A 20,996-nucleotide genomic window follows, 5' to 3' on the forward strand; every position below is an offset into this window, starting at 1 on the left:
GTCTGAGAGGATGTGTCTCACCAGAGGGACATAATTATGGCTTCATACAGAATTCAGCAGAACATGCACTTGAACGTAGGCCTTCTGATCCTGGGCAAACCTCCTGCTAAGCAAATAATTTCCTAGGCCATGCGTATGTCTGCCATACCTGCTCACAAGTTCAGCCCAAACCAGAACACTCCTGGGGCGTATTTTAGATAAATCTGTGTTTGGATCCATGAAATGAATTCTGCGGAGTTGTAAAACTCCTCATTACCTGTATATGGGCCCATATAACAGACTTTTCTGGCCTCGGTCGCTGGAGGAGAAGCTGAAAATGGGCTATTGTTCTTAAGTGAGATGTAAGTGAAAAGAACCAGCCTTGCTGACCTTGCCTCCCTCAAGAAAAAGGTAGGACCCTGCTGAGTGTACAGCTTTATCCACTTCAGCTTGGGCAGCAAGCTGCTATCTCCTAGTTAAAAGCTATGAAATTGGAGCTTGCCTATAATTTTAACAGGTATTTAAATACAAATAGAGCTTTTCAGACCTATGTTTCCAGTATAAAAATGCTGGGAGCACTACAGTCCCAGTATCAGTAGAGTGTCAGTGTAGTGCAGCTGCCCAGAGAAGAGCACTGATGCTATCCCAACACTGCACGTCTCTGCTACTGCGGTAATTATATGGATCAGCAATATCCCGACAGAAGGCAAAGAAAATAATGAACTCCCATCTCTAGCTTTTGCAATGTTATTAGAGAGGTGATGTGCACTGTTTGCACTGCAGTGGAACAGATTATGGTGCTTGCCATAATATCTGTCATTATAATATTAGAAAATGTAAGAAGAATATAAAGTGTTCATCTTTCTAATGACAAGCTCTGTCTTCAGAATGCAAACAAGTGTAATTTTGTGTCATCTATCTTTTGTAGTTTGAGCTTTATATCACAGGAGAAGACATGTTTATAGCAATCTTTTTCTAGTTTTAATGGAAAAAGTGAAGTTCCATATCCTTGAAAGAAATAAGACACATATACTGCAAGAGACATAATTGTTCCAAACCTATCTTAAATAGCAGATGTAATTCTGTTTCTGGGGGCATACCATTATTAATCAAAGCAATGTTATGCAATGTTAAGGGAAATTCAGCACTACAGCCAACTATAAAATGAGATGAAAGTTGCTGGTTTTGCTTCCTCTCCAGCTTTTCTGTTTCATCTGGAAGATGGAGAAGGTGGAGAACAGCAATGCCACTCTTGCACCTAGAGATGTTTTATTTTTGACTCAGAGAACAAGATGGCTCAACATATTGATCCCTAGATACTACATTTCATGCCTTGAGATTAGTTATCTGATCCTCACCCAGAGCAGGACCAAGCTCAAGTCTCTCCTAGCTTGTGGCTTTACCACAGAAGCTGACATTTGCTGACCACAGTTCCTCCACAGTGTTGGGGATAGATTTGTTTCCTGATATGAATATCAGTGGACACCATCTCTTCCCAGGCTCATGGACTTACAGAACTCTATAAGAGAGGAGGACAGTGTGGAGTTGGTTTGATAGTAAAGAATTTGGCCTTCTGTTTCCATCTTGTCAATCTGGCATCATATACTGGCAATGTATTTGCTGTAGGAGAAACAAAAATGCAGAAAATAAAGATGAGGATGGCAACACTTTTTCTTTATGTCACCCCAGCAAAAGGAAAATAAATGAAACCCAAGCACCCCTATAGCCTATAGAGTCCACAGTGCGAGGTAGAAGGATGTCATTTGTTGCAAAGAAAAAGTTAAAAGGCAACTTGACCACATGGAGGGAAGATAAATGAAAGAGGAGGGCATTTTAATGTAGTAGATAATAGCATAACAAATATCAAGCTGCTGGAAAATGAAGGGACGCAAATTTAAATTAAACATAAGTGAGGGTAATTAACTCATGAACCAGCTATTGAGGGAGGCGATAGATCTTTTTGTCAGGATTGGAAACCTTTCTAAATATTTTATATGTAAAGTGCTGGTCTTAATTCAGAAATTCTGTGGATTACGCACATAGGACAACCAAACAAAAACACAGAACATGAGGCATGTAGAAATGAAACAGTCTTTGCATATCCTTTAGGAATTCCATTAGTTCAGGCTTGGGTTGGATTTTTTCAGGCATCATTCCTGTACAGTTGACAAAACCAGCCTATTAAATTTGTTTTATTGCTTTCAGCTTTTGCTGGTAAGCATTTCAGCTCACACAGTTTTAGCGACAGCTCTGAAAGTTCGAAATGAGCCAGTCTAGATACCTTGGTTTGGTTTTGGTCTGGTTTTGGTGATGCAATTAATTTATGAAGTTGAACTGATTGACCCCATAAGGTTTTAAAATGTATGACTCATGTCTGGAGGAGCTATCATGGCAATAAGTTTATATATTTAGTATTTGGGGATCCAAATGGTTGGGGATATTCTTTCTTCTTTTTTTTTCTTTTTTTTTTTTGTCTCAGAGTGAATCACCAGCATGTGAACATCTTCATTCTCCTCCTTTATTTTGGTGTTTTGGTTTTTTTTTTTGTGGGTGTGGTTTCCCTTTTGAGTTTCATCCATTCCAGTAATATTGAAGTTTTCATTTGAGCAGTGAAACAACATGTTCCATCAACAATCATACTAATGAAGCTGAGTTGCCAACTTGTGTCCTTTCTATCTATGCACTTCAATAACTCCATCCCCACCAGAACAGCTGCGTGATATTGCAGCTCTCTGGACGTCCCCGAATGGTGGCTAAAAGCCTGAAAAAAACAACCCAAGAGCCAGCATTTGGTGTAGGGTAAGTCTGTGTTCACATCCATGGTGGATAAATGTAGAGTGTGAGTGGGCTAAGCTCTCCTGCCTCCACTACCGTGAGCATTGAGATGGGGCTCCTACTTAGCATAGCAAGATATTTAGAAACCAATTTTTGCTGACGTTTCCATCCTTCTTTCAGACTTTCTTGAAATTGGTCCATGGACCATGGGGAGGTGAGGAAGGAAGAGCTGGCCAGTTGCTCCCTGACTGCCCTAGGACTCCAGCATCCCGTGGCAGAGCACCTGTCTCTTCCAGAAAAGTTCTCCACTCTGGATGCAGCTATATACTTACTTTGCACATATGTTAACTGCATCCAGCATGCAAAATATTCAAATGATTGTTGGTGTGTACAGTTGTTATACACACTGCCCATGGTGCAGACAGCAGGTACAGTATGTAGAAAATTTTCTCACACAGGCAGGGAGAATCCAGGATTTTGATTCTCCAGCTCTCAATTTATGAGCTGCTTAATTTTGAACAAAGCTGGCTAGTTGTTGGCAGTAGTAAATCATACACCCTCATCTCTGATCTCAAATGTGGCCAGTAGGTTACCCATTTGGGAACCTGACCCTTCTCTGCCTTGGTCCATTCCAGTGATGTGGAAATTGCCAAGTTAAATACAGCACATGAGAAACCTGATAAATGCATAACATTGTTGTACAGAAATGTAATTAATTGTTTCCTTTAACAAATGTTCAATTAGAAGTGCCCCAGAGTTATATTGTCCATATTTTATTTTTATTTTGGAAACATTTCCCACTTGTATGGAAAATGGACTCATTAAGCTGACTGGGATCTAACAGGCCTGTGTTGTGTGGCACTTAACTGCCTGGAGTTCCTATGCACTGCAGAGTATGTAGTATTTTATGGTGTTAGAAACTAGGCGGGGAAGGAAGAGATTTAATATTCAGTGCCTCTTGGAAAGAAATCCACTCGTATTAATTGATGCCTCTTCATAAACCCTCCTATCATGCATGGTTTTATCTTTCTTTGCAAGTGAAGTACACATTACTGATGTTAAGTTTTAAGAACTGCACAAGAGCATTACAGTGTCCATAACTTCTGGGCTTGATTCGAGCACTGCACGGGGCTCTCCATTCACATCCTCTTTTATATTCATTGTTTTGAAGGAGAATTAGCACAAAGAGAAGCTGTTGTGTTAGAGAGGACAGGATGCTTAACTACTTGTGCCTTGGAAAACTGCACAGTCATGGAGAATTGGATGCAGTCAAATGCTTGTCCCTTGCGGTCAGTGACAGCAATGTCAGAGTTCATACCTGCTTGTGGCACCTTTGTACCATCCAGGTAAAGCCCTCATCTCACGTGACACATAATTAACCCACACTCGCTACGGGTAAGTCAGTGAGCATTAGCTTGTGTACTGAGGTATCAGCCAGCATCTGGGTAAAGGCTGGGTAAAGCAAGCGGATCTCCTCTAAGCGAAAGCCGCAGGGCTGGCAAATGTCTTGTCCGCTGCACACTCTCCTCCGCAAGAGCAGAAATTATTATCATCACTAGGTTAATGAACTATCCCTGCTGCAGTGAGATGTTCATAGTAAGTGATGTATAGATCTCCCTTATCTCATAACGCCTGTGCCTGCCTACAGTGAATATACAGGATATGGGACCATATACCAGCTGCTTTGAACTGCGACTTGTCTGTCAGGACAGATAAAATCTGCCTATTATTTGGACTAACACTGGCATGAGTTAGTTATTCTGGCTGCTGTGAGAGTGACATAGCAGACTAAATGCTTTCTTTTCCTTCTTTGTCAGATGCCTTTTCATGCAGCAGAGTCTCCCACAGAAATTCAGAGCAGTGCTGGCCAAGAAGAGTGAAAGTATTTGTTTCCTGCATGTATCTGCCACCCTATTTATATACGTCCCTCCTGGAGAAGCACAGAGCTTGATGGTGCTGGGTTAGGCAGCAGTTTTCTTTTTGCTCGCAGAACCACTTTTGCTGTGGTCTCCCAGATACTCTGAGTCAAATGGCCATTTTGAGATGGAGCTGAAAAAGGTGCTATTATGTACGGAAGCATTTTCGGTCAGGGTAACTAATATCTGTGATCTTTTAGAGTGCTTTTTGGTTTGTTTTTGTTAAACAAGATGAAAGCTCCAACTCTCATTTCTTCATGCAGTTCAGCTACTCAATCCAGGCTTCTTTTTTTACCTCTTATTGATCTAAGTATCTGTCTGGGTGTTCTGTTGGTCTAGTATTTCTCACGTTGAGAGACGGAGCCCCATTAGAGGCTCTTTCACTTCAGTTCAGCTAGATGTTCATTGCATGGTGTACATGCCCTTAGGATTTTGCAGGATGAAGTCCTGAGTAGCTGCTGAACTTCACCTATCAGGTCAGGAACGATACATTCTAAGTTTGCTGTGTGCTCTTATCTTTCAGACAGCACATTGGGGTTGTGCTGTGAGAGTTGCTGGATGAAAAACTTCTGTGGTGTCTGGAGCTTTCATATTTCTTCTTCTTAACTGGAGTGTGCATTTGACTGCAGAAGGGTAATAAATGTGCTGGTGCCCTGCTGCCTTTACGGACACAGCAGACAGCAATGCTCCAGTAAAGCCATAAAGTACACTCCTTTTCTGATCTATGTGAAAGTCTGAACTGCCGTTCTCCATGTTGTTCGGATCTAACTTTACTTCCCTGAACAGTGGTTGTCTGACACCCAGCTGCAAACACAGGCCTTATGCTTTTGCATGCAAAATCTGCCAGGCTGCTTTTTGACCTATTTCTGGACATTTGTGTAGCATAATGCAAAATCCCTTATGTTTTCATGGACTTGTAAAGAACAAAATGTAATATTGTTCTGTTTGGAACACTTTTTGAAACCCCCAGGAAATACTTGAATGCAAAAACCCATGGATCGTCAGCTGCTGTTGGTCACCTGAGAGGCAGACATGAGTTGCAGCACAGAGGCTGGGCTCTGAGAGTGTGGTTGGCCGAGAAACAGCGAGCCCAAGGGGAAGGAAGCTCTGGTTTCTGGTCAATGCAGTATTGTTCCCATCACCGTGGGAACATAACAAATGGCTGTGTAAATACGTGTATTTTATAGCATTCACAAGTGATGGATATGCTTACATCCTTCCCTAACAGTATTGTTGATCTTTAACTACCATGTGCCTAGGCAGCAACAGGTGCTTTGTTCCTTTGTTTTAGCATGATGGATTTAAAAGTCCCTGTCGGGCAAGACCTGAGTGGCCCTGAGGGACAGAATAGCTCTCCTCCAGCCTTGGCTGGAGGCAAGAAAATATGATAATGTGCAGAAATGTACATGGCTGCTCTTTGGAGCAGAGAACATGCTGTGGGTAGGGCTGTCATTTTAATATTGAGGCTGCCTTGCTGAAACCATGTTTGGTATTTGCAGCTCTCTACAGCTGATGGACCATTTGTGTTAATGAAAACCAGTTACTGAAATAAAATGTGGAAGGATTTAGCTCTTGCAAAGCTTTTCTTGGTAAAACCCACCTTTTAGTGGATGTGCCACTAATGGAATACCAAGGTTTCTGGTATCAGTGTGAAGGGTGAGGTGTCAGTTGGCCATCGGCCTGGGGGACATCCAAAGAAAGAAACTTCATCTTTCTTCCTGAGAAAAGGTGGAAGAAAGTACTCAGGAGATCGCCATACATTGGGTCGTGCCACTATATTGCAAGGTCAAGAGAATACATGTTTAGTGTACTGTTCCAGGTTCCCCACTGTATCTTCAATATGGGCTTTTTTTTTTTTTTGCTCTTGTAATATGTAAAATAGCTGTGTAATTCCACCAGTCTGCATTCTGTAATAGTTACAAGTGTATCTCTACCTTTTTCTGAAATGGGAGGATGAATATAGGAAAAAATAAAGTGGGAAAGATTTACACAAGCTACACCCATGAGCAGGAAAAAAAAAAATGATGTAGGAGATTTTTCCAGTAAAATAATAGTAAGGACCAAAACTGAGAGCCCAGTCCTACCAGTCTTGGACATGGTTTTTTACCAAGGGTGTTCACATACGAGTGGTCACTATAAAGCCAAAGAGCTGTAGTAGGTAAGATTAAGCAAAGATATGACTCTTTACAGGGTTAAGCTGCTCTAGTATCCAGTCTCAGTAATATTATGGCTCACTCACACTCCAGGAGCCCACGTGTTATGGGACGGCCTGCCATAGGCAGATGTTCACATGAGCTCAGTACCCACAATTGTGCCAGATTTTTGAAAGAACCTTGATCCTATTTAGATAACAAAATCAATGGTCCTGATACATTGAGAGTGTTAAATGTGAGAATGGCTATCGAGCACTTTTTGAGATAGAGGAATTATTTTAGCTGACAGGCTTAAAAAATCTGGCTCATAACAAAGGGAAATCAAGTTGAGAGTTTTGTAAGGCATATAAATGACTATGACTGTCAGGTGCCCAGTGCTGACTGGACTAAAATGCATGAGAAATGCACAGCGCTCTTGAGCACCCTTAGATATGCCAGATTTCAGCAGCTGTTCTAATCTTTTCCACTGTGTGCTGGAAGCTCTAGGACCTGCAGATTAATGGGACAACACTGAAAAATCTGTGATTACTGCTGCTAATTACCTGATCTTTGTTAGCTGTCCTGTTTATGCAGCAAATGTGTTACAAAAAGAGAAGGGGCTGTCAATGTGCTCCACATGATACTCAGCATATGGGCAAGTCAGTATGTTGCATAAGACTTTATCTTCCTTAGAAACTATGGCAGGAGTCTCCCATATTTTATCTCTTAGGTACAACCTTTAGTTGAGATCTTGGCATGGTCCTTAAGATGGGTATAGGTAAGGAAAGCCCATTAAAATGGTGAAGACTATCAAACTATCCGAGGTGGAGAGTAGTCGTTTACTGACAGCATCCTGTAAACCAAGAAAAACAAAGTTCAAGTTGGATGGGTTCAAAGGGATAAAAAGGATAGCTCTGGAGTGCAGACTGAGTGGTTATATATTATTTTTATAATGCTTGTGACATAGTCATTAAGAGCCTAGACAGGTAATGCAAATAGCAGGGGTTGAGTGAACCACCTGAGATGATTGGTATTACCAGAAAGCATTCTGGGGACAGAAATCATCATATTTATTCCTGTTTGCAGCCAGCAAACACTGGGTATTGTTCATTTGTTTCTTTTCTTCTTTAAAAGCGAAGTCTCCAGACTATGCAATCCATGTTTACACTTTAAAGCAGCAGGCATTTTCACCCTGTGGAGCCTGGTTTCTGCAAGTCTTGCACAAGCACCGTCCCAGTGTGCTGATGGAAACGTTGTGCTTGCAGGCCTTTTGGGTTAGGATCTGAAAAGGTGCAATGGGACTGTATAATGTTGAATTTAGTTTTGAGGAGGAAAGGGATAAGAAATGGAGACAGAGAATTAGTAAAATGAGTCTTACTTTTGTCTCGTTATGAATATGAACACTCCTCCCCACACTGGGACAGTATGAGGAATGCCCTGGTCAAATCCCAAGAAGTTACTGGGTACCTTTCAGTGGCCGATGGATGTTTTTCACTATCTGATGGAGTTCAGCCTGTTGGCATTATGCTGTCCCAAGTATGGCCCTGCCCCTCTATCACCTGTCTCAGGAGTGGATAGCGGATTAAGAACTGCGTTATGACCATCTTAAACTGCTAGTTTCCCAACCTTCAGCGATCTAAAGTCAGCAGTAATAAGGAAGCAACATGCTCTTTTTCATTACTTTACTTTTCTCTCCATCTCAGCTGTAGTTTGAGTCTGGGAGTCTTAATATATGACTTTGCTAGCAATGGGTTGGGAATAGCTGCAGAGCACATTCATGGCAGCTACTCCCTGCTGTAGGCCACAGAGATGTCCTGGGGATTTATTTGCATTATAGCAAATGCCCCTAAGCATGCTCAGGAGGAGAATACAGACAGCACATTGCTCTTCCCACCTGTTTTGTTTTGGGTTTTTTTGTGGATGTTTTTTATTCTCTCTCTGAGGCCTATGCAGTAATAAACAGGTCAACATAATCACTTTGTTATGAGAAAGAAATGTAGGAATAATATTCTTATAAATTAATTAAAGGGGAGAGGTAACTGAAAAAATTTCTGTATTTTTAGGGACTATTGACGTTGTATCTGGCCTTCTTACCAGTGTAAATCCTTCAGTGGCACAGCTCTCCCCAGACAGCTGCCATTAAGAGAGATGAGCAAAAAGATGTCTTCTTAAAAGTTGGGGCAGCCTCAGGAGATGTCCCGAGAGTGGACTGCAATGTTCTGGGAAACCACACTGTTCGCCACAGTAGACACAGAGAGCCAAAAGCATCTCCAAGGGCCACAGCTGCTGTATTTTGGTCACAGTTAGGACAGTCTATAAAAGGGCAATTATGGTTACAGGTAACTACTCTCATAAAAATCACAAATGCTGAATGGGACCCCAAGAGACTACCTACTTCACCTTCCTGTTCTAAAAGAGCTCTGATGGTGATGCCATAACGTCTCTAGGAAATCTAGAGATTCAGTCTTCTAAAGACTAGAGCTTCACTACCTACATCATGTCTAACCCGAATACCTTAGGAGTCTAAACCCATGATTTCTTGTCTTACCCAGAACGTTCACAAGGAACATTGTTTCTTCTCTCCTTTTAGCAGCCTGTGAAAAATGTTGCCCTCTTAAAAGCATAGAATCATACATTTTAGGTTGGAAGGGACCCCGGGGAATCATCTAATCCAACCTCCTGCTCAAAGCAGCGCTAACTTCCAAATTAGCACAAGACCATGTCTGGTTGAGTTTTGAGTATTTCCAGGGACAGCGATACCACAGTGCCTCCAGGCTCCTGCTCCAGTCCTCAACCAGCCTCATATGACCCTAGATTGGTGCAACCTTTCCATAACAGGCTGGCATTGTTGATTTGTGATCATCTGGTGACCTCCAGCAACCCCCAGGTTTTTTTTCTGTAGGACAGCTGTATTTGTAATTGAATGGACTAATTCCCTGTCCTGTGTTTGAGTAGGTGAGTATCTCTGCTTAAGTGCTGCAATTTCCATGTGATCGCATTGAATACCATCCCATTTATTTCTGATCTGTCGTGGTTTAGCGGCAGCTCAGCACCACACAGTCGCTCGCTCACTCCCCCACCGGTAGATGGGGGAGAGAATCAGAAGGGTAACGCTCGTGGGTTGGGATAAGAACAGTTTAATAATGAAAATTAAAAGAAACAACAGTAGAAATGCAATGTAAAGGAGAACAACGAGAGGCGCAAAGCCCCGGGGGAGGGGGGAAGGGAGGGGAGAGGGGGAACGAACCGCCGGAACAAACCGCACGCGCCGCAGCCGCTCGCCGCCCGCCGACCCGACGCCGCGCCGCCTGCGCGCTGCCACTGCCCCCCCCCAATATACTGGTCATGGTGTCACATGGTATGGAATGAACCTGCCATTGGCCAGGCGGGGTCAGCCGCCCCCACCATGGCCCTGCCCCTCCCAGCCCCCCCGCCACGCCACGCGGCAGAGCGCGGGAAGCTGGAAAGGTAGCTGACCCCCACAGTGAGGAGAATTACCCCCTTCTCAGCCAAAACCAGCACATTCTCCACCCCTTATTCCATACCACTTACACCATGCCCAGGTCCCATATGATGCAATACAACCGTACCAACCACCACCCCTCCCCTTCCCATCCTTTAACATAATACACAGACATCATTCCCTTAGTTCATGGATCTTCCCTGTAAAATGTCCATTAAAATGTCCATTGAGTTCACGCAGTCCATGACTCTGGGCTCCATCTGTTGTATCAGTCTTTCCGGGTGGGAGAGATGGTGTGTGGCGTTGGGTTGCTGCATACCGAGTCAGTCATCGTTCCATCACTGCTGCACGGCTTGTTTCATAGTTGATCTTCCATGGGTTGGGAGGCTCGTACTCTGATATCATTGATACAACACAGAGGTGACACACAATATTATATAGCAGTTCACATTGTGCCATTCAGTTCATTGACTGTTTTCACCCAAAATCAAATCCCCTTGAGGCACACATCGGATTTCTCCATCCTCCCGCATCACCCACCAAGTGCACCCAGGTCCTCGAGCAAAAACAATCCCACGAATGGGTTTGCCTTTGCCGGAGGCAGGAAGAACCCAGACTGTTTTGCCCAGCATACTTTTTGTGTGCACTACAGGGACTCTATCCCCTTCCACAGTATGTAGGATTTCTGACTGGGCAGGGCCAGCTCGGTTGGCAGATCCCCTCGTGTTGACTAACCACGTGGCTTTTGCTAAATGTGTATCCCAGTGCTTGAATGTCCCACCCCCCATTGCTCTCAGTGTGGTTTTTAACAGTCCATTGTACCTTTCAATTTTCCCAGAGGCTGGTGCGTGATAGGGGATGTGATACACCCACTCAATGCCGTGCTCTTTGGCCCAGGTGTCTATGAGGCTATTTCGGAAATGAGTCCCATTGTCTGACTCAATCCTCTCTGGGGTGCCATGTCGCCACAGGACTTGTTTCTCAAGACCCAGGATAGTGTTCCGGGCAGTGGCGTGGGGGACAGGATATGTTTCCAGCCAGCCAGTCGTTGTTTCTACCATTGTAAGCACATGGCGCTTGCCTTGGCGGGTCTGTGGGAGTGTGATATAGTCAATTTGCCAGGCCTCCCCATATTTATATTTCAGCCATCGTCCCCCATACCACAGAGGCTTTACCCGCTTCGCTTGCTTGATTGCAGCGCATGTGTCACATTCGTGGATAACCTGTGCAATAATATCCATGGTCAAGTCCACCCCTCGATCACGAGCCCACCTGTATGTTGCATCTCTCCCTTGATGGCCTGAGGTGTCATGGGCCCACCGAGCTAGAAATAGTTCACCCTTATGCTGCCAGTCCAGATCCACCTCAGCCACTTCAATCTTGGCAGCCCGATCTACCTGCTGGTTGTTTCGATGTTCTTCAGTGGCCCGACTCTTGGGGACGTGAGCATCCACATGCCGTACCTTTACAACCAGTTTCTCTACCCGGGCAGCAATATCTTGCCACAATGTGGCAGCCCAGATGGGTTTGCCTCTGCGCTGCCAGTTGCTTTGCTTCCATTGCTGCAGCCAGCCCCACAGGGCATTTGCCACCATCCAGGAGTCAGTATAGAGATAGAGCACTGGCCACTTTTCCCGTTCAGCGATGTCTAAGGCCAGCTGGATGGCCTTTACCTCTGCAAACTGGCTCGATTCACCTTCTCCTTCAGCAGTTTCTGCTACTTGTCGTGTAGGACTCCATACAGCAGCCTTCCATCTCCGGTGCTTTCCCACAAGGCGACAGGACCCATCAGTGAACAGGGCATATTGCTTCTCATCTTCTGGCAGTTTGTTATACAGTGGGGCTTCTTCAGCACGTGTCACCTCCTCCTCTGGTGATAATCCAAAATCTTTGCCTTCTGGCCAGTCCATAATCACTTCCAAGATTCCTGGGCGACTGGGGTTTCCTACTCGAGCCCGCTGGGTGATCAGTGCAACCCATTTACTCCACGTAGCATCAGTTGCATGGTGTGTAGAGGGGATGTTTCCTTTGAACATCCAGCCCAGCACTGGCAGTCGGGGTGCCAGGAGCAACTGTGCTTCAGTACCAACCACTTCTGAAGCAGCTCGAACCCCTTCATATGCTGCCAATATCTCTTTTTCAGTTGGAGTATAGCGGGCTTCAGACCCTCTGTATCCCCGACTCCAAAACCCTAGGGGTCGACCCCGGGTCTCCCCAGGTGCTTTCTGCCAGAGACTCCAGGTAGGGCCATTCTCCCCGGCTGCAGTGTAGAGCACATTTTTTACATCTTGTCCTGCCCGGACTGGCCCAAGAGCTACTGCATGGACTATTTCTCGTTTAATCTGTTCAAAGGCTTGTCGTTGCTCAGGGCCCCATTTGAAATCATTCTTTTTCCGGGTCACTTGATAGAGAGGGCTCACGATCAGACTGTAATTTGGAATATGCATTCTCCAAAAACCCACAACGCCCAAGAAAGCTTGTGTTTCCTTTTTGCTAGTTGGTGGAGACATGGCTGCTATTTTGTTGATCACATCCATTGGAATCTGACGACGACCGTCTTGCCATTTAATTCCTAAGAACTGGATTTCTCGTGCAGGTCCCTTCACCTTACTTTGTTTTATGGCAAAACCAGCTTTCAGAAGGATTTGGACTATTTTCTCACCTTTCTCAAAAACTTCTTCTGCTGTGCTGCCCCACACAATGATGTCATCAATGTATTGAAGGTGTTCTGGAGCTTCTCCCTGTTCCAGTACAGTCTGAATCAGTCCATGGCAAATGGTAGGACTGTGTTTCCACCCCTGGGGCAGTCGATTCCAGGTGTACTGGACGCCCCTCCATGTGAAAGCAAACTGTGGCCTGCACTCTGCTGCCAGAGGGATGGAGAAGAATGCATTAGCGATATCAATTGTGGCATACCACTTGGCCGCCTTTGACTCCAGTTCGTATTGAAGTTCTAGCATGTCTGGCACAGCAGCACTCAACGGTGGAGTGACTTCATTCAGGCCACGATAGTCTACTGTTAGTCTCCACTCTCCATTAGACTTCCGGACTGGCCATATGGGACTGTTAAAGGGTGAGTGGGTCTTACTGATGACTCCTTGGCTCCTCAGTTGGTGAATGAGTTTATGGATGGGGATCAGAGAGTCTCTGTTGGTGCGATATTGCCGCCGGTGCACTGTTGTGGTGGCGATTGGCACCTGTTGTTCTTTGACCTTCAGCAACCCCACCACAGAAGGGTCCTTTGAGAGACCGGGCAAGGTAGACAGCTGTTCAGTTTCCTCCGTCTCCAAGGCAGCTACACCAAAAGCCCACTTGTAACCTTTTGGGTCCTTGAAATACCCTCTCCTGAGGTAGTCTATACCAAGGATGCACGGAGCCTCTGGGCCAGTCACAATGGGGTGCTTCTGCCACTCATTGCCAGTTAGGCTCACTTCGGCCTCCAATACAGTTAGCTCTTGAGATCCCCCTGTCACTCCAGCAATGCAACCCCCAGGTTTTTTTTCTGTAGGACAGCTGTATTTGTAATTGAATGGACTAATTCCCTGTCCTGTGTTTGAGTAGGTGAGTATCTCTGCTTAAGTGCTGCAATTTCCATGTGATCGCATTGAATACCATCCCATTTATTTCTGATCCTATTTCCTGTTTGGCAAGACCATTTTGAATTACAAACCTTTAGCATACTAGCAGCCTTTCCTGGCATGATGTCATCTGTACAGTCCATGGTAATACTCTCTTCTACTGAAAGTATAATACTCTCTTTCCTTGTGTGTGTAGACATATAGGTTTGTTTATTTGCACCTCTCCCAGAGTGATGACAGAAGTACAGAGAAAGAGTCAATCTACTTTGGATTTTGCTAATAATTGGACTTTGCAAAGATAAAGCAGCAAATGGAATTGATTCAAAATCCATTTAAAGGTGATTCCAGTGTGTTTGAGATCAAACATGAGATAAGTTAGCAGCAGAGACAATTTATCTGTGGGCTTTACAGAGAGGAAGAATGTTTCTAAACCATTATTTAAATTTATTTATTTAGAATTATTTAATGTTTTAAAATCATGGTCTGAAAGCTAGCTCTTGGCGGGAGCTCTGTGCACACACTAAGCAGTGTTTGGCCTTGAGCATATGGATCTGGTTTTAGTTAAGCCAAGCTGGCCACACTCATTCCACCCTGCACATGATCTCATTCCACCCTCCTTGTCATGGTATCTGCACTCCATCCAGCAATAGATTAACAGCATGAGTAACGTGTCTTATGTTGAGCATTCCGTCACCAAGGGAGAAGTGTGTCTTGTTTGGTAGAGAACTCAGAGTGTCTTAAACAAAGCTCTATACTTATGCTGGAGAAAATTCAAGAGCTGTGCCTTGTGGTAGGAGAAAGAATTGAGAAGGTGCGTGCTGGCCCTTGGGTAAGGCCATTCTGGGACTCAGACTAGCCACAACCAGAGAAGATTGTGGTTTCTGCGCTGATAAGCTCGCCTTGCACTGTGGAAAGGCTGTTTGCACTACTGCCAGCATGCCTCATCAGCTCATACTCTGTGACACTTGGGGCACCTCCAAATTTCTTATTAGCCCAGAAAAAAATGCTCTTAGTAGTCTTTATTTTGCCTTTAATGAAATGACCAGGTTGGTGTTAGAAATGCAACGTGCTGTGTGTCAGCCGAATGGCATAAATGTCTCCAGGCTGCAGGGATGAGAGGGAAGGCTTGAAAAACATGTTCAGCTGCTCAGCATTCATATTTGTTCTGTGTGCAGTGAACAAGCTGAAATCTGTGCTCCTGCTGGGCCTGTTTACAGTGTGTGTTACCCACGGGGCAAGTTTTCTGCTACGGTCATCTGTCAGATTGGAGGGGAAGGGCCATTGCTAGTGGCTGTCATTAGAGGCTGCACCATTCTCTTTGCGTATTTACTGAGCTAAACTCCAGCCTCAGCTCCCATCTGTGTGATAAAGGACATGCCTCTCTACAGCATCTCAAGTGTGAGAGCCCCAAAGCCCTTTTTAGCGGCTAATTCAACTTCAGATTTTGCCTGTGAGAAAAGCACGCCTTGTTTGAAGAGGGGTAAAACTGAGGGACTGAAGGCTGAGGCAAATAAGTTATTCTCCTGTACGCAGTCCTCAGAGCAGATTTTTGACCCCAGCGTGACCCCCCCTGCAGTCCCTGTGCTACTCTTGAACTGCTCAGCCTTGTTCTACTAAAAAGGGCAGGAGACATTAGCATTGGCTGCTGCTGTGCTTTTGCTTTTTTTGCACAACCCACAGTTGACACTTGGCGTCCCTGCTTCCCAGGTTTGGTCCTTCTTCGCTCAGTAGCCTCCCTGCAAATAGGAACTGAAGGACCTTTTTGGTGCATGGGGTTTTCCTGGCCTCCTGCTGCTGCTTTTTCTCTGGGGAGTAGCCTCCGACTCATTGAGGACACTGGATCCAAACCCTCCATGTCTCCCAGCTCCTTATATGGTAACATAAAGAAGTCAGCATTTTAGTTCTGATTTGGCATTACCCCGATTGTCTTCTCAGCTGGGGAACTAGAAACTTTAACTTTAAAACCATAGGCAAACTAGTTCTTACCACCAAGAAACCATACCTTGGTTCGTGCACTTGTATGCTGCTCTCTTGACACTGTCTTACTGAAGACCAGGCTGCATCGTTAACAATTAAATTCCCCTACAAAACCTTTGCATCAGCTAGCTAGAGTTTTAAGCATTCCCTTTTTTCCCTCTTCTGGAAGGGGCTTTAAGAAATACTATTTATAATATATATAATAACAGCAGAAGAAACAGGCTGAGACAGAAGGAGGGTGCTGAGCAGGTTGTGGGGCAGAGCTGGGTTTTCTAGCAGACCACACTAACACAGAGGTGATTGTGGGCACTGACAGCAGGAGGTAGTAGAGCTGGCAACACCTACAAGGGATTTGAAGGGGGTCTGCACTTTTGAGCCAGACATGTGGGAAGTGGAGAAATCATTCCTGTTTGGGTGGGGGGGAGAGGTGTCCTAGTTCATCCCAGAGCCAAATAAATGCATTTTGGTGACTTGTCTTTTGGCTGGCCTGAAGAGGTTTATTCCCAGATTTCTGTCCTCACCTGCTAGCCCCATATCTGGCAGAGGCCACCTTACAGAAGAGGCAGAGCAGTAAGTAGAGCTAAGTCTTCCTGATTGCCAAACCCTCGTGTTTGTGTCTGGGAAGTCCTTGAGTGACTTTGCATGAAGTTGTCAGAGCCTGAGATGATGCATTTTGTGCTGGGTTAGCGTAGAGTGTTTTGACAAGGTGATACAGTCTTGTGCTGGAGTCCAGCCCACCCTACTGCAGGCTGTGTCCTCTACTGGCTACAAGCCCATCACTGGATATAGTGCTGAGGGTGCATATGAGCATGAAACCATAAGGAAGGTAACTGCATTTAATGACTTGAGACACATTTAAGGGCAGGGCAGAAACAAAGGGTTATGATGAGTAAAGGAGCTCCAGCAGATTTCAGGGGCTCTGGGAGCTCAATGTCTCTCCAGGGCCAGCTGCTAGCATTTAAAAAGGCATATGAGGTTTGGGGTTTTTTTCCTTTACATCTTCTCTAGATTTCATGCTGATGAGACACAAATCCTGGCAAGTGCTGAGAGCTGCACCCCTGCCACATACCTCCAGTGCTTTGTCAGCCCCAGTTTTTAAAAGTAACCGTGGGTTTCTTTTCTTGTGGTGCAGGTTCCACCATATTAGCCGAACGGCTGGGGCTGTCCACACCAAGCTCGCCCGCATCGACACCCAATTCCCCCACTGTACTCTGCAGCGGTGTCTCTGACCCCATATTGTCTACATGTGGCTCTGGCCCCCTCTGCAGCTCTATCAGTGGTAAGTGTGGTGGGATCCCCCTTCTGCCTTTCCTTTGCCTCCCTCTGCCCGCTCCTGCACTGCCTCCCTTCATGGTCTCAGGCTTGTCTCCCAGAAGGGCTCTAAAACCACAATGATCAACAGAGTCTCCTGTCAGCTCCATTGGGGAGGGAGAGCCTCTGCAAAGTCTATTTTTGGTTTGTTTTATGTGGAAGCCACTTAGATGCCTAGACAGCAATATTTCTCCAACCCTTTTCATCATGAAAGGTCCCAAGGGAGCCAGCAGAGTTTCTGTTATGTGCGTGGCCCTGCGATGCACAGCTCCTTCTGGGGAGCTGTGTGGCAGTGACATGCTGCACGCTAGCTTAGGCTGGAGTTATGTGTATGCCTACCGCCCCCCTTTCCCTCTCACACACCTACAGTACCCTCTTCAGAAAAAGGCAGTATTGGTATTTCTAATTCCAGTGAGATCTAGATAAATTTACATGCAATGCAAAATGATAGGCTGATCTGCAGCATTTTTAAATCCCCAGGGACCCGCGTGATCCCAAGGCATTAATGGTGGGATGTATAACTTACCCAGTCCTTGTCATTGTCCAAACCAAGACTGGTTTTTGCTGAAGGTACCTGACAGTGTTAAGTCTAATAACTGGTGACAGCAAACATTCAGATTTTTAATGGGTTTTTTGGGGAAAAAAAAAATAGAAATTTTCTCATTATCTTGCTACCTCATCTGGCTTCACTGGGGAGGCCTCATTATGGGTGTGCTGCGAGTGTAATTACTGCAGCTCCTCATAGCTCTCAAAGCAATGTACCCACTATGAGCTAGATGCTGTCCATGCAGGTACCACCCCACCTCTGTCCTGAAAGATGCACTCAGGATGATTTGTAGCCAGGCATTGTGGTCCCACATCAGCCCTGGAGATGAAGCATTGCTTGTCTTGGGAGCTGCTGCCACCGTGTGCCACCTGGCCTCTCCCTTTTCAAAGCAGATGGCTTGATCCACCCCTCCTGATTTTTCCTCCTTTGTTAATGTTTAGACAGTGGTTTGAAAATGTGAAACTGCTCTTTGTCCCTGCTTTGTGAGCACAGCTGCCTCTGGTTTGCTCTATGTGGGCAGCAGATCCCAGCAGATACTGCCTTTCTGCTGCCCTGAGCCTTGGCATGTAAACCAGAGCTCAGGGAGTGGGACAGTAGGTCACAGGAAGGACCTCTGATCCTGGAGCATCCATTTCTGCTAGGGCATGGTTCCTCCCTCTGTAGCTGGCTTCAGGGCACAAATTGCCCTGGGATGTCAAGAAGCCTTTTAAGCAGCATGACTTACCCTGTTCTTTGTGTTTCAGGCACAGCTCCCAACTCTCCCATCAGCTTGCCTGAGTCACCCATCGCCCCGTCCGTCTCAGGGCCCTGGGGAGATGAATGCACCATCTGCTATGAGAACATGGTAGACACAGTCATTTACTCCTGTGGACACATGTGTCTCTGCTATTCGTGTGGGCTGAAGCTCAAGAAGATGGCCAATGCTTGCTGCCCCATTTGCAGACGGGCCATCAAAGATATCATCAAAACATACCGCAGCACTTAGAGCAGCAGCAGATGCTGTGGTGGGGACTGGGCAGGTGGGGAGGAGGCTGTGAAACAACACAGGTCTTGGTCTCTATTCATCAGCCAGGAGATTCAAAAACCATCACCCACCACCACCCTGATCCCCTCTTCCATGGACAACAGCTGAGACAAGTTTAGACGCTGCTTTTCTACCCGCCGAGCAAGACCTGGGGCTGAACTCCAGTGTGTCGGGGAAGTTGTGATGGACTACCCTCCCCTGTGAATTTTAAACTTTATCTCAAAAAAAACCCAAACAAACCACAAAACCAAAACAAACGAGGTGGCGCAATCATCCCTTTTCTACACCATGCACAGCGGAGGGGAATCTCCAATGTTTAGCAGGAACAGCAAGCAGTAAAACTTTCAGTGCTACACATCTCCTTCTGGAGACACCCTGCGTGCAGAGGACAGCTTAGCAGAAGAGGAGAACCAAGCAACGTTTCCATGTACAACCAGCCTAACCGTAGAAAGCCCCTTAGAAAGGACAGAGCAAGACAAGCTTTGACCCAGCACGCGAGGTGCAGTAAGCTCATTCACAGCAGAAAGGCTGGGACCAGTGCAGAAAAGGACCCAGGATTTGTGAAGCAAAACCCATCCCATGACTGCAGGCAGAAGAGCAGCCCCATGGCAGCCCGTCAAGGCCTGTCCCCCACTCCTCCCTCACTGTTCCCTGGTAGAGGCATTCATGGCAGGTTTGGCAGCCAGCACTGGCACTAGCCTTGCTCCAGCCCAGCAGCGTCCAGCCTCGTCCTGTCGCCATCCAGTTGCATGACAAGCAACTCTCAACCCCCACGACCACCGATTTTCTGTGGCTTCTCCCAAATGGTCTCCATGCAGCACAAGGGATTTGGCAGCAACTCTGCCCCTATGGGCCTCCAGTAGAGGAAGATGTGTCTCCCTTGCCTTTCCTCCCCTTGCCATCCAGACAGCACTTGTGAGGGAGAAAATAAAAGAAAAAAAAAAGAAACAAAGACCCCAATCCCACTGGGGAAGAATGTAAAAAACCCATGTGTCTGCGGGTTTCATTTACTGGTAACTTTATCACTGTGCTTTAAGACAAAACCAGCCAGGTGGTACTCAAACCTTCACAGCCAGCCCGCTGGCAGGACATGGCTGTCCTTACATATTAAGAAGAGAGGAAAGTTAAAAAAAAAAAAAAAAAAAGATAGCTTGAGGGGTTTGGTTTGCTTTTGTTTATTTAAATAAATCCCCTTCCTGCCCCGTTTAGGGACCCGACTGTCCCCGTGGTGGGCGCCTGCAATGGTGGGCGCCCCCACGGCTGCTGGCCTGGCTCAGGGCTGCCAGCCCTTGGGCCCCAGCAGGGTGGCTCCGCAGCAGCAAGAGCTGCCTGTCTCCCCTCCGGCCCCATCCTGCTGCCTGCCAGGGCTGTGTGGGAGGAAGAGACAGTGTCTGGGCCCTGAAGGGTGATCAGGGCTGGGGTGCAGCAGCAGTGGCATTTGCCCTGCCATGTTGCCTTCCAGGTAAGACCAGGGAAGGCCATGGAATTACACCCCATCCTTCTGAGCCTTTTCCTGTGCTCCAGCATACGGTCACTGATAGGACACGGGAGACCAGCATGGCATAGGGATAAAAGCTTTTAATATACACAGCCACTTGCTGACAGGACATCATGACCCCTACCAGGCAGCACGTGGGTGAAGGAGCACTCACAGAGGCTGTGCCCAAAAGCACCTGGAAAACATCCTCACCCTGTCCTCTCAAGGAAATAAGAAGAGAGGCTCCTAGCTGGAGAACACATTGTAAAGCCTTGCTCTAAAGGCACTGCCATGACTGCAGCCTGCCACAGGGGTCTGCAGCCACCCCAGCCTGCCCTGGCGGGCACTACTAACTTGAACACTGATATTCTGGTTACAGGGATTTACGTTATTTATTTCCATACCTGTCACGTACACCCCTAACCCAGCTCTACCCTGCGCTCCAGGCTGGCTGGCAAAAGCCCAGGAGCACCATGGCTCAGGTGCCCAGATGCCCGCACTGAGGGGTGAGGGGAGGCCAGGTTGGCATGAATCTGCGGGGGGTGGGGAGGTGTCACAGCAGCCATGCCAGGGGCACTGCCGGTCCGCAGGCATGCAGCCAGCCTCCAGCTTGCCCGAGGACAGAGCCGTGACCAGCAGAAACAGGGAGCCTGTTTCAGTAGTTAGACAGAAGTGAGTGCAAAGATTTTTAGAAAGAAGGAACCTAAAGGGTAGGAAGGTGTTGATGAAACAGTGGATGTGGGGAAACGTGCAATAAGCAGCCTCCCGGGCCTTCACCACACCAGTGGGACTGGTTCCCTCCATGCAGGGCAGGCTA

At 46.3% G+C, this 20,996-nt stretch overlaps 1 protein-coding gene across 3 annotated transcripts in view; it reads left to right on the forward strand.

Moving 5' to 3' along the window:
• The window catches only part of NEURL1 (neuralized E3 ubiquitin protein ligase 1), a 172,100-nt gene extending 152,272 nt beyond the window's left edge, over positions 1–19,828 (forward strand). For all 3 annotated transcript variants that reach the window (XM_075107533.1, XM_075107532.1, XM_075107534.1), the window contains exons 5-6: positions 16,953–17,099; positions 18,422–19,828. In XM_075107533.1, coding sequence (XP_074963634.1) covers positions 16,953–17,099; positions 18,422–18,663 — 389 coding nt within the window. In that variant the 3' untranslated portion in view covers positions 18,664–19,828. The remainder of the gene's footprint in view (positions 1–16,952; positions 17,100–18,421) is intronic.
• The last annotated feature ends 1,168 nt before the right edge of the window (positions 19,829–20,996 follow it).

This window comes from Phalacrocorax aristotelis, chromosome 12, assembly GCF_949628215.1.
Source record: "Phalacrocorax aristotelis chromosome 12, bGulAri2.1, whole genome shotgun sequence".
NCBI classification, from domain to species: domain Eukaryota; kingdom Metazoa; phylum Chordata; class Aves; order Suliformes; family Phalacrocoracidae; genus Phalacrocorax; species Phalacrocorax aristotelis.